This window comes from Salminus brasiliensis, chromosome 10, assembly GCF_030463535.1.
Source record: "Salminus brasiliensis chromosome 10, fSalBra1.hap2, whole genome shotgun sequence".
Taxonomy (NCBI): Eukaryota; Metazoa; Chordata; class Actinopteri; order Characiformes; family Bryconidae; genus Salminus; species Salminus brasiliensis.
The window spans coordinates 16,356,804-16,370,193 of record NC_132887.1 but is presented as its reverse complement, the minus strand read 5'-3'; the positions used below and the strand labels follow the sequence as shown (position 1 = coordinate 16,370,193).

Below are 13,390 nucleotides of genomic sequence, written 5' to 3'. Positions count from 1 at the left end.
ATAGCCTGCATTGCATTTTACTGTACCTGATCTGTGCTGCATCTACAGCAGTGGAAGAGTGTGTGTTGACCAGGTCGCCGGGCAGCAGGCAACCCTGAGGCGTGTTCCATGACAACCGGGGCAGCTGCTGCAGGACCACAGCTCCACACACACTCAGCTCCTCTCCTTTCAGTCCCCCACGCCGACTGCACAGCCTGCCAAATACATACAGCCATATCAGTCATCTCCATGGAGCCTTGAGGGACTGTGCACACATACACACACACTCTCTTTCTCTCTCTCTCTCTTACTCTCTCACACACACACTGTGTGCATGTGCTAATGTAAGTTGGACAACCATAGATTGCTTATTATGAACTGCTGTTCACACCCTTTGCATTTAACCAATCTGTGAGCAAATAAAAAAGGGGATGACAGAAGATGTTGTGCGTCTGTTTGTTGACATTGTAGACATTCTAATTATCAGCCCCACAGTTCAACAGCAAGAAGGGGTTACCTTGGCGATTCACTGTGATTTGAAACCCCTTAGAGGCCAAGATTTATTGCTAGAGTGTTGTTGGTGCCAAGTAATGGCACTTAATTTAAAGTGAGAGCTCTTAAAGACAGGATAATGCAATTTCCACTGGAAGCGTGAACACTACACAGTAATGACGAGAAGAAGATTCAGGCAAAGCAAAATATCGTACCTGATAATATCTCTCAGCTTCTGCTCGCTGACTGGAGAGCTACTGTACAGCTTGACGTCTTTAGCAGGGAGGCGTTCTTCAATGCTGTCCAGTAGATAAAAAAAGTCTTCCAACGAGAGGCTGAATAGAAAATATAAAAAATACATTTCTTTATATATTTTTGACATATTTCTTATAGTGATATATCTGCAAATTTCATATGGAGTTTATAATTTTATATTACTCAATACTGTGTTCAATACAGCATAATCGAGTGACTAAAATAACACAAGAGCCAAATCCAGTTCATTCAATGTTATTAAAGTACAAAGTTTGAAACTTTAAAATGGCACAGGGGAGTTGAATGATTCAGTCAGACCCGTTTTAGCAACGCAACTATTATTATTATTATTATTATTGATAATAATAATAATAATAATAATAATAATAATGATAATGATAATATTGGTATTATATTAATTTATATATAAACAACACAGTGTAAACAACACATCCTTTTTACTGTATTTTATGTATTTACCTCCTAGTTTTATGCTTGTTTGCATTTCCTCTCTATACGTTCAGAGTGGGTTTAAAAATGTGTGACTGCTAATGACTTTTATACAATACTCATTTTATTACTTTACTTTATTTATTCATTTATTTATTTTGAGTGTACCTATTCAATATTAGATTTGATACAGGGGTGTCTTTTCTAATACATAATACATTAATAATAAAAAACTGTGGCTGGATGTTATTATGATTATGATTGTAGAATACACTGATATGTGAAAGTTTCTATGTTCAGTTGAATGCTTGCGTAAACATTACAAACGGACAATATCTAAACTTTGCAGTGTTCTGATCTAACACTCTAGCCATGAGCTAATGTTAGCTCCATGCTAACACAAGAGCCAGAAGCTATTTTTATATACAGCAAAAAAAAGAGAAAGCTCAGTATTGTCAGTATAGTATCAATGTGGATAAGTTTAAATCAGCTGTACAAGACAGACAGTTAAAAGTAGATCATAAAATAATCAAGCATTACCTTACACACACACACACACACACACATTTAAAAAAAAATGCTCATGTATGAATATTAAATCAAAACCTCACATAACCCCAGCATTCTCTTTCATTTTTATGGAAAACTAAGAAATTTCTTCATCAGGCTGATCATGGGTGGCAGTACAAATACGATATGAACCTTGCGCTTAATATGTTTGGGTTTAGTGAAACCATATCTGTCTTTCTGGAGTATTAAGCGCTGGGTGGCCCTCAGTGAATGGTGGCTGCAAAGCTCAGGCCCAAATCCTGAGCCCTTGCCACATGAAAGCCCCAAAAAGAATTTATGACAATCCATAATGGGCCAGGGGGTCAGAGGTCACCAAACAATCGCTGCCTCTCTTTGGCAGGTTGTTTCCTGGTAACATCCTGATTAAGCTGCCCGTGCGAATTATATCCATGACATTCTGTAGAGCACAATCCATCTGGGCTAAGTCCACTTCAGAGGGGCTGCAGCAGCATGGGCGAAAGCCCTGCCCCCTTCAGCAAGGCAGAGTGCTTCTCTTCATTTTATTTGGCAGGAGCCTTCATACCAGAGAAGATAAAAATAAATATTATTCTGGGAAACATCTGAATGTTTACTCTGCTGCTATTGCCGTCTTTGATTACAGGCATATTTATTCTATCTCCACCATAAAGGACCATCTATATTTACAATCATGAAATTCAATTAGCGTGTCTGGCATTAATGGTAAAAATTAAAGGAATAGTTTGTCAATTAATCTGATTAAAATAATTTACCACTTCCTCCAAATGCAGTTAACCAGCAAAGATGTGTTTGGTATCCAAAGTTTGCTTCTTTAGTTTACAGAGAGAGGTGCTAGGCTAACACTGCTAAAAAAACACTAGACTCAGACTGTAACCAATCCCATATCAGTAAATACACAGCAAAATGCTTGTAAAATGTAAAGTACAATAGCATGACAGACCTTACACATTGAAACATTGAAGCCTAAATATAGTATTATCTGCATAAAGTCCTGCTAGTATTATTCTGCATTTAAACTGGACTGCAAATGTAAAAGTGGTCCCGCTTATTTAAAATAGCTGTCCCAATATTCAGCTATTCAGAAAGCTTATTTTTGTAAAGTAAGTCATGCCAACGAAATAACTGAAGGCAGGGATGTGCTTTGCATGGGCTGAGAGATATTTTGGGCATGTATGTATGGAAATGAGAAGTTCAGTGTTTGTTAGCAATGTTAGCCTAGCGTCTTCCCTTCTAAACTAAAGAAGCATCCGCAGGATACTAAACTTCTTGGCTGATCAACTGTGGCTTGTGTGATAAATCACATTAATTTATTATTTCCTTAAATGCTTTCTTTTTTTGTTTCCCTTTTATTTATTTTTAATCAATTTTTTTTTCAAAGTTGCGCAAACATACAAACCCTGTAGCACAAAGAACCAGGGCAAAAGGTCATTTCAATAAAGACATGAAATATGCAATATAAAGATCTTAAAACAAATCATTTAATTGTATAATAAATGTGGTCAACTGTCACAAATGCATAACTGCTTTTATAATAATGCTGTACCTAAATGGCCAAGCTATAAGCCATGATCCGATAGCAGACTGAGTGCAGCTGTGTATTGAGGATATGATAGGATCACTGCTGAAGATGCAGATCTTAACATCCAGACCGCTACAATAGATCACTATAAACCATGACTGCAGTTAGCCTCTCACAAAAGAGAAGCAGATTCACTCACTGAAAGCCTGAGAGGGAAATACAGCTCCCAGCTTGCTCACCTTGGTCAAAGTGGTGAGGGAAATAGAAAAGACCTATTTTTCCGCACTGAAATAGAGCACTGCCTTGACCCTGCACTCAACAGGACAACATACACGCCACTATATCGCTAGGATATGCTGAGATGTACACTAATGGCTTGCTCTCTCTCTGAGCTTGGAGAAGAAAAGGGATGAGTGTCTCTCCTACACTTGTCTTTTCACAAGGCCATGTATTCACACTAAAACACTCAGCTGCTTATGCTCAACTTGCACCCAGCGGCGTAACAAAATCAGCAGTTGTTGCTTGGTCAGCACTGCTGAAGCAAAAAAAAAAAAAAAAGAGATGAGATGAGATAAACAGATAAACCATGTGAATAAAGTGATCCAAATCTTTGCTTTTGGGTGACAAAGACTTCAATTACTTGTCTTACTTGTACTACTTTGAACAATAATCATGTATTGGCCAGTCTCTTAGATTTGGAGTAAGGGGGCAATTGTGTACATTTGATTTTTTTGCCAAACCATTCATTTAAGGAAGCAATAATCATCTGTATATGACGGAACATGTACATATTAAAGCCACAAAAGTCACAATAGTGATTCTGCTGTGATTAAGCAGTGCTGTTAGACATGACTACTTAATATTAATTTAAATGAATCTTTATGATAGTCACAACAAATAATTATATGTGTCTAAGCAGTGTAGTTTGTTAACAGTAGACTATCAATGACCTTAATAATTTAAACCATTAATAGAAATTTTTATTTATATACACAGCCAAATGTGTGCATATATAGGTGAAGTATTTTATAATGCCATTAAATTTGGCTCTTAAAATCTAAACTAGAACAAACAAGGCAAAGACTGGTTACTATCCAACACACTGCATGTTTCACGTCACTATCTACACATGTGGGAATTTCTGAAAAAAGCAATCTTTTGTGTTTTTCTTGCTCTTCTTAGATAAGTGAAATACTTTTAAACTGCTCCATAGAATTTCAGCAAACTAGACAAAAACAAATTTCATCCAATCATGGGCACTCACATTATACCTTCTTACACATCCATTTATCATGAATAAAATATTTTGCAGCATTAGGAATTGGAAATACCACAGCCAAAACACATACTCACACTGCAACTCAACTAGAAATACTGTATATACTGAAGGATGGGAATACAGGATCAAATACACTGCCAAGCAGTTCTCCATGATAGCATTGTTTAAACTGGTGGACATCATCTCATGGTCTCTTTTCCTAAAGTGCTGTCCACACTTCCATTCTTCAGAACACTCTGGGGAGTCAAGAAATTGTCGACTCCACTGGGACTTGGGCAAATCTCCCGAGCAGAAAATTGCTCTGTTAGAGCATTATCTGGGATTAGGGCAATAATGTTGGATTCAGGGTCTGAGCCCTCCCTACAAGGTGTCCTGAAGCTGCCACTGAGCCACAATGAACGAGGCCCTCTGGAGCGTGACCCTGGTTCATCATATTCTCACGCACTCACACACACTCACATGTACACACACACACACACACACACACACATACACACATACACACATACACACATACACACAACATTGAAACCGCAAACAGTGCTGCTGCAATGTTATACTTGAACTGGTTTGGTTTGTGTTTTAAAAGTAATATTTTACGTATATCTCAGCCAGCCATTGTAAATGTATTTGCTGATTTAGATAAACTGCTTTGTAGCACTGTAGGATTGTGGATTCAAGTTTAAAGTTAGCATACTAATAAACAGCTAAAGCAATAATTAGCACTGTGCATACAGCATTTGCACTGTGAGGCACACATTTGCCTCAAGCTGCATTGAGCTGTAGCAAGTAATATAATTTCTGATAATGTATGGCACAGGTTTCTATGAAATTAGACAACACCATGTAAGTAACCTTATTTGAAATTATGTCAAAAAATAATAATAATCACAGTCTGCAGTAAGCATGTCATGATTGGTGCATAGCATTTTAACAATGCTAATCTGTGCTACTGGCGTACCATGTAGCTGTAGCGCAAAATTAAAGAAGGAAGCTTTAGGCACCAAACATGCATTGACTGGGTGGCTACATTGTGAGTAACAAAAAAAGTGCAAATACGAGTCTGAATGAATGCGAAATGCCTTTACTGAAAAAGCTCAGTTAGTTTAAGACGGCCTTACTGTGAAATTACTTTAAGCACTTGTAAAACAATCTTGATTTCTGTTTTTAAAGGACACTGCATGAAGTAATACCTGTATTCTGGCTTTGGGGAAAGAGGCCCCGCAGAGTCCACTCTGTGCTTTGGTTCTATGCTACCCTGAGAGGGTATGGTGCTCTTCTCCAACACTGGAGCACTATCCCCAGGGCTGTGCTGCTCATGGAGGCTATCGCTGAGTGAAACTGAAACATCACTGGCTGTGTTCAGTGAAGACTCAGGTGAGAAATCCACATCAGAACTGGGGATACTGGGGCTTCTGCTTTGACCCTGATCTGAAAACCAAAAAAAAGACTAAGAGTATTATATAAGTTTTTTCTTTTTCTTTTTAATACTCAACACTAAGAGATACTGAAAACACAATATGTAAATACTGATAACTGAGTCAAGTGATTATGTTGATCTGAAATTTGTCTGTCTGGTAAGCCTTGTCATAGTCATGGCTGATTGACCACATTTGGACTATGGGTAAAGTTGTTCCCCAAACTATCATTTTCACTGGACTAGGAGACCATAAATGAAACCAAATGATTTCAACAAGCAACAAGAATTCAAACCTGAAATGCCTGGATGCTTTTCTGCTGACGCTGCTTCTTTCTTGGCTCCTCCAGCAGCCCCTTTGGCCTGCCCTCCAGAGTCGCTGCACCGTGAGGGGCCTCTCGTGTAAGTGGTGTCTGGGGAAAGGTTCTGGCTGGGACTGTGCTGAAGTGACGCACTGCTCTCTGCTCTCTTCACGTTTCCGTGATGAGAGGACACTCCAGATGCCTTCAAGGTCGTGTGAAGCAAGGCCAGCTGCTCCGGCCCGCACTCTTCTCCAGCTCCTGTAAAGGAGCCGCAGTCAGGCAGCCGCCGCCTTTCAGACGCAACACCGGCGCTGTCAGGGAAATCGTCTGAGTTTAGAATGTCATCAGATAAAGCCGCAATGCCGTTGGCTTTTGAAACTCGGGCATCCATCAAAGGGCCACTTTGTGGTGAGGAAGCTGAGGGGTGATTAGGTATCAGCTCTGTCAGAGATGATGAGTGTGCGCTTGCGACGCCTTCCTCCACCAAAGTGCCTTTGAGGGTTTGTCGACCCGTGAAGACGACAGCAGGTTGGGGCGATCGGCCGATGTTGTGTGGAGGGGACTTGCTTTGCTCCTAGAAAAAAAAGAAAAAGAAAACGAAAACAACCACTCTTAACTTCTTGGTTTGAATGTATGGATCTAGGAAAAAGAACATTAAATTATGTGGTTCTAAACTTTTAAAAAAGAAAAAAATATATTTTTAAACTATCCATTGAATTAGAGGGTCTTTAGGAAAGCAAAAGTGGAAGTTTGGAGACTTTTTGTACTAAAAGGCTTCATTCACATTTCACCATCTCTCCTTTTATAGTGACTAGCTGTAGCCTAGTAGCTTCTCCAATTCAACCCTGCCAATTCAGTTTCCACCAGCTCTTTTTCCAACCAACACAACTCCAAAGTGTTTAAAAGTGCCACTTTTTTGCCTTTTCAACAACCGGCTGAGATCTATTTGGGTCAAGGTTAGATTTCTTCTCCAACTGCCTTTTTTCAGCTGAGTGTACTGAGATCAATGTCTTAACTTTTAATCTTATTAGCAGTGCTTTGCTCCCAAGCTCTGATTCATGTCTGCCATGGCACAACGGCGTGGTGGAGGGGAAAGGGAAAAAAAATTCTCCACACACAAAATAACAAAAAGCATGGCTTCTGTTTCTTTTCTGATAAGAGTCTTAAATACCAAACAGTTAGCTGCTTAATAACATCCACTGTAAACCGCGCGGCCTGCCTGGCAGATCCAGCGCAGAGGTAGGGGGAAAAAAAGGAAGCGAGAGGGAGAGAGAGAGAGAGAGGGAGAGAGGGAGGAAAAGTTAATTTCTTGGCTGAGTGATTCCATCGCTAGCTGCGGGGCAAAGTAGAAAGTGTTTCGCTAAAGTAGCAATTGATTCTTCTATCAATCTGCGGCACGCGCCTGCTCTTCCAAGGAATGTATTAAATATGAAAATCATATCCCGTTATCATGGCTTCCCAGCTTTCAGGCCGGTAAGCTCCCCTTAATGAATGCTGCAGCCTCGGGGACATGCACGCAGCCAGCAGTGGCGCGTATGCATAATGGAGTGATTCCTCCCATCTCTGCTCATTACAATATCGCCAGGCTGGAGGGAGGGAGGGAGAGAGACAGAAGGGTGTGTGTGCATGTGTGTGTGCATTTGTGTGTGTATGTGTGTGTGTATGTGTGTTTGGGGGGGTGGGGGTGGCTAGGCACACAGTCACAAGTGACTGCTCAAGACAGCATGCTCCAAGTCATTATGAGCTGTCTTCCACATTTCATCTGAAAGCGCTCAAACCGCTTGAAGTGAGGGAAAGAAGCAGCCACAGGCTTGAACTACATCGGTGGCACGGTCATAGCAGGCCGGATTAGACACCTGCGCCATCACAGATACGGCGACGAAAATGGACAATCCCTCCAGCCCCACCCCACCACCACTGAGCCGTCTACATAATGACGACTTCTGTTTTTTTGTCGCTAAGGACAGAAGCATATTTTTATTTATTATAGTCTTCTGTATAGAGTTATTATAATCTCATAGCAGGCTATTAACAGCTGTTTACTGTGGTCACACAAAAAGACTGTAAAAAAGACAGTGGTAACACAATGGTATTGGCATGACTGATAGCTAATACAACATCTTTTTCAATGCAAACGGGGGCACAGTTTTACTTGCCTCAGTTACAGCTGGCTAATAACAACTGTACCACTGGAATGACGGCAATGTTGACTTAAAAAGACTGCAGTGGTGCACTACTCTTAACATATTTGCTGCTAGGGCAAGGCCCAGAAAAACAAGCAGCAGACAAACAAACAAATAAACATTTCTCATCTCCTTTTTAAAAGCCTCATAATGGCTAATTCTTTTTTTGCACTTGTATCTGTGGTAGTCATCCCTGGCTAATAACAACCATGTACTGTAGCCATAGGTTTAATGACATGTGAAATGTTGGCTGAATTAGCCTGGCTGGTAGCTAGCAAAAGGTCCAGAGAAATTCCCCTTTTCAAGAGCTTCATAAAAAAAAAGTGAAACATAATTTTGTTTAAAGACTCGGATGCTCCTTTATTAAAGCAGAGGAGCCATTTGAAGTTATGAGCAAAACAGTAATTACCTCAAGCACTTCCCAAATTGCTTTTGATTATAAATTAATTGTAGCCTTTGAACACCGATACCCCATATAAACTGTAAAAAGTGTCTACTGAAGAAGAAGAGGAGGAGGAATTGCAGGGAATAATGGATTTGCAAGCCTATTTTTCTCTCCAACTGTCATTTCTCTTCTTTGAAAAGTGAAATGGAACACTTTTTATTGGATCCCATCATAAGATCATGGTTTCATCAAAGGCGGAGAGATAGCTTTGTAAATTTCCACCAAATTGTAATCCCAAAAGATGACACGATAAATCTGTCCTACTTTTTGTGCCTCGAGTTCCCTCTTGCTCGGCGCCTTCCTCCGCTCCTCCACAAGTCTGGTAATGTGATTTCTACATTCCACCTGGAAGAAATTCCATCAAATCAGCTGTTACCCCAACAATGTCCAACTATTTCAGCTAATTAATAAGGAAAACTCTTACTAAGTCTTGTTTGAAACCACCTACATAACACACTGGCAACTGCTGACTTTACTCCTCTGAAATAACATTTTCGGCTTTGGATTACTACATTGTTGTGTGCGTGCAGGACGTTCCCTTATAACTACAGTGCATTCTTAAAGCCAAATAGTGAAAGCAAGGCAGTGTAAACAGCGAACTTGAAGAAAAGAGGAGGAGAAAGAGAGGCTTATGTTTATCTCTGGAAATGTAGTGTCCCTCACTGTGGGTATTCCCCTCTGAGTGCCCTTAACGCTGCCTGCCAGGGCTCTTAATCAATTTTGTGGTTAGCCAGACTGACTGGACTAATCCAAACTTCAATTAAACAGTCTAATGGCAGCAGTGAGGGCACTGGGATTACCTCCAGCCACCCACTTCATTTCCCTAAGACAATAGAAGCTCCACCAAACGGAACATTTTGCTTGCTAGGCACAAAATCCGTTATCTCTTTGCAATGATTTCCAAACACGTAATTACAATCGTAGTGTACATATTATTATAATTACACAGACAAATGTTGGAACTGCCGAAATCGAGAGAACAGGGAGAAAGAAGGAGGAAGTGTTGTGTATGTCCGTTCTGTTAGCACTGTGCTATCTTAGTTATAGAGCTAATCATGACAATGTAGCAATTTAATTCAATTTAGAGTGGTGATAGTCTTAGCTTACTTCTTAGCAGGTTTGTGTAGCAATTGGCCATCTCAGCTACCATATCAATAACAATGTTTAATATTGCAATGCTTTATTTAATGAAAGAATAAACTAATATAATCCAAACACAATAAAAAGAGAGAGAGAGAGAGAGAGAGAGAGACAGACTGACTGTCTCCTTTCAGGGAGGGAGAAAACCAGAGGTACTTCAGTGTCTCAATAGTGGGCAATTAATTTGGGGTAGTGTAATTAAACAAATTGGCAAATTTGATATTAAGCTGTTGAGCACTGTTCAGTTTTAAGTGATAATCGACCACAGTCATTGTTTTCTTTTTCTCATTTCCTTGCAGTGATAAATGGCACTGTTAAAGTGTTTACAATTGTTACTAAACAAAAACGAGAGTAAACGCTCAAACAGCAGATGAGAATTAGACAATGATATGGGATTATAGGCAGCGGGCTAATTGAAGCTTACAGTGTATGAGAAAAATCTCAAATTTCTTGCTTTCAGGGCAATTAGCTGCTGTGACACATATTAGGCTAAATCAGTGACTGACTCATTAGGACCACAGACATACACAACAGAAGACATTAGAAAAATGGAGGGCGAGAAAGCACTGTTAGAAATCCTGCTTACAAAAACAACTAAAACGTCATCCTGTGGAGGCCAACATGTCAGTATGGTAAGAACAGAAATAGCAATACAGCGCTTTTACCTTCAAGTGATGCAGTACAGTGCTGTCAATGGAAAATTCTTTCACATTCGATACCAGGCTCTCGACATTTCTCTGAAGCTCAAGGTTGCGAACCTTTGCTTGCTGCTCTCTCTTACACAGTTCCTTGTGATAGTGCCGCATCTTGGCACACTTCAGTTTGGCTCTGCGCAAAATAAACATATGTATGTATATTAATGTATTTCACACACACACACACACACACATACATACAGATACATATATATATATATATATATATGTATACATACACACATATATATATATATATATATACATATACATATACATATATATATATATATATATATATATATATATATATATATATATACACACACACACACATATATGTGTATAGACTTGCATAACTGTTTCATTGCAGACAGTCAGTGGCAAATATAGTTTAAGCAATACCAAAGCTAAAACAAGCTAGAGACACATAAAATATCTGATAATGGTGCTTGGTGCACTTGTTAATTGGCACTTCAGAGCAAAAATGTTTTGCGATTTAAAAAAAAAAAAGGCCAACAAGGAAAATTACAGGTAAACTCTGAATCTGAATCATAAAGGCTGATCCACTAACCTCTTACATATTTCCTGCCCTAACATCATCATAAAATGTTTGTTTGCATCCATGAATTTGGCGAGGTCATATAAAAACAAATAGGTCTCCGGCACTTGTGTTAAGTGCCATCATATCACCCATGAGAGAGAAGAGGCTATATTTTAGAGTCATCTAATTGTCCTAAAACAAAAGTTTCGAGGTGAAGTTCCATTCAAACATATAACTTAGGGCAAAAGACAGAGAACAGCTAATTTAGGAGAACAGCAATTGTTATGTAAGGACATTAGATCAATAAATATTTAAATATCTAGAAATAGACATCAAAGTTTATTCTCCATGAACAAATTATAGTTATCAGATCTTTTAACATCGGCTTAAAATAGGGTGTTTTACCTTTAGTAAAGCTGCCATATATAAACACATATTTAGATGTATTTACCTCAGTAGCTATAGCTACATAAAAATAACACTGAAGTGAAGCAAGACACTCACAGTCTATCCTCTGATCTTGAGTAGGCAAACAGTTCTTCCTCCAACTCATGCCTCCTCTTTTCTCTAAAGTGGAAAGATGATCCTCTTTATTAAATCTTTATTACATTTCGAGCTTAGGTACTTTTCTCTTAACCCTCTTATACACAGCTAGTCACGGTCTTTGCACACACAAAAAAAAAACATAAAAAAACATTATCTCAATCAAAGTGGATTATGATCTCTGAGAAATATTAGCTACATTTACGAAGCACGGACCACAGCATTTAAACGCTAACACAGATGTAGAAGATCTGAAAGTATCCGCACCTGAAGTAGCGTGTTGATGGCAGCAGAAGTAGCCTCCTTATTTCATATATGAAGTGACAAGCAGAGATTAAATAGACCAACAGCTATCTAGCTTGCTAGTGAGCTAATCTAAAAACTTAAACGATGGATTACTTTAATTCCCACTTCCCTTAACTTACTCGCTTAACTTACTCGCTTATTGGGCTAACTAGCGTAGCCGACTCTTAGCCACCCGGTGAATGGGATGTGACTATACATTGGGAAAGAAGTTAGCTAGCTAGATAACAAGCTAGCTAGCTAACTAGCAGGGACATGATAGTGCAAGCTAACATTTTCAACATTTAACAAAGCGCAGGGTAAACAAACAGTATAACATAGCTAACCTAACTATCGGTACAGGTTTTGGATCGCACTATTATTTGCTCAACGTTGTTAAAAAAAGGACGGTTCTCTGTGAATGCTTCAAGCAGCTGCTTTAGCATTAGCTAGCTTCTTAGGTGTGCTAGCTAGCTAAAGAGTAACCACCACGCAGCAGCAGCACACGGGCTACAACGGGGCAGGTCTGGACTCTTACCCCGCGGTTGCATTCCAGGCCCTAGCGGACTCCCTTTTCACGCGTCTTTGCAAAAAAAAATGATGTATATAGATCACGTCTTACCTTTCGTGTATGCTCTTTTGAATAGATCCCACTGTGTCGAAGTACTCTGTGCTGCAGAAAGCCATCGCATGTTAGCCGCATCTAATCACCGTCTAAATCACAGCGCCAGTGCCGTGTTTACGCCCGTTGCCATGCGCACCGCTTCCCAGGTTGCCTGGTTGTAAACAAGCAGACACGCTGCGGCCGCCAGCGCGCGCACTGCACTGCGCAGTTCACGTGAACGCGACTTCTTCAGCGCCACTGTTTCAGCAAACAGCCATTTAACGTTAGCTAGCTAAATTTGTGTTCACTTAATGAAATAAAAGACTGTTTTCTGCTTAGAGAGTCCGCACACGCACTTTAGTTGATTCAAAAAAATATTAATATAAAAATATACCGCTTTCGAGATGTTTACAATGCCTGTAAGGAACTTTGGGTAAGGACTAATGGCCTGTTGTGATATTAATAGAGAACGAATGAATCTAAAATTTGCACAAAAACTAAAATCTGTTTCGACTTTGTTTTTATCTTTCTCTCTCTGTTAAAACGGACCTGTTTAGGGTATTTTTAGAATAGCATCACAAATATACGATATCTAATCCCTGTGATGTTTAATCTTAAAATGTGATACTTTACCAGCCCTTACAGAAAATAAAACATGTGTGAAGACATTTTATCACATGGAAAAAAACGCATGCTCACATTTGAAAAAAAT

The 13,390-nt window shown here is 39.4% G+C and overlaps 1 protein-coding gene across 2 annotated transcripts in view; it reads right to left on the bottom strand.

Moving 5' to 3' along the window:
• The window catches only part of kiz (kizuna centrosomal protein), a 31,617-nt gene extending 18,767 nt beyond the window's left edge, over nt 1-12,850 (bottom strand). The window contains exons 1-8 of one of the 2 annotated variants that reach the window (XM_072689482.1): nt 12,697-12,850; nt 11,754-11,816; nt 10,676-10,838; nt 9,135-9,215; nt 6,237-6,816; nt 5,717-5,954; nt 687-806; nt 27-194 (exon numbers count right to left, since the gene is read on the bottom strand). In XM_072689482.1, the coding sequence (XP_072545583.1) occupies nt 27-194; nt 687-806; nt 5,717-5,954; nt 6,237-6,816; nt 9,135-9,215; nt 10,676-10,838; nt 11,754-11,816; nt 12,697-12,761 (1,478 nt within the window). In that variant the 5' untranslated portion in view covers nt 12,762-12,850. The remainder of the gene's footprint in view (nt 1-26; nt 195-686; nt 807-5,716; nt 5,955-6,236; nt 6,817-9,134; nt 9,216-10,675; nt 10,839-11,753; nt 11,817-12,696) is intronic. The other variant, XM_072689483.1, reaches the window with a different exon arrangement.
• Between the last annotated feature and the right edge of the window lie 540 nt (nt 12,851-13,390).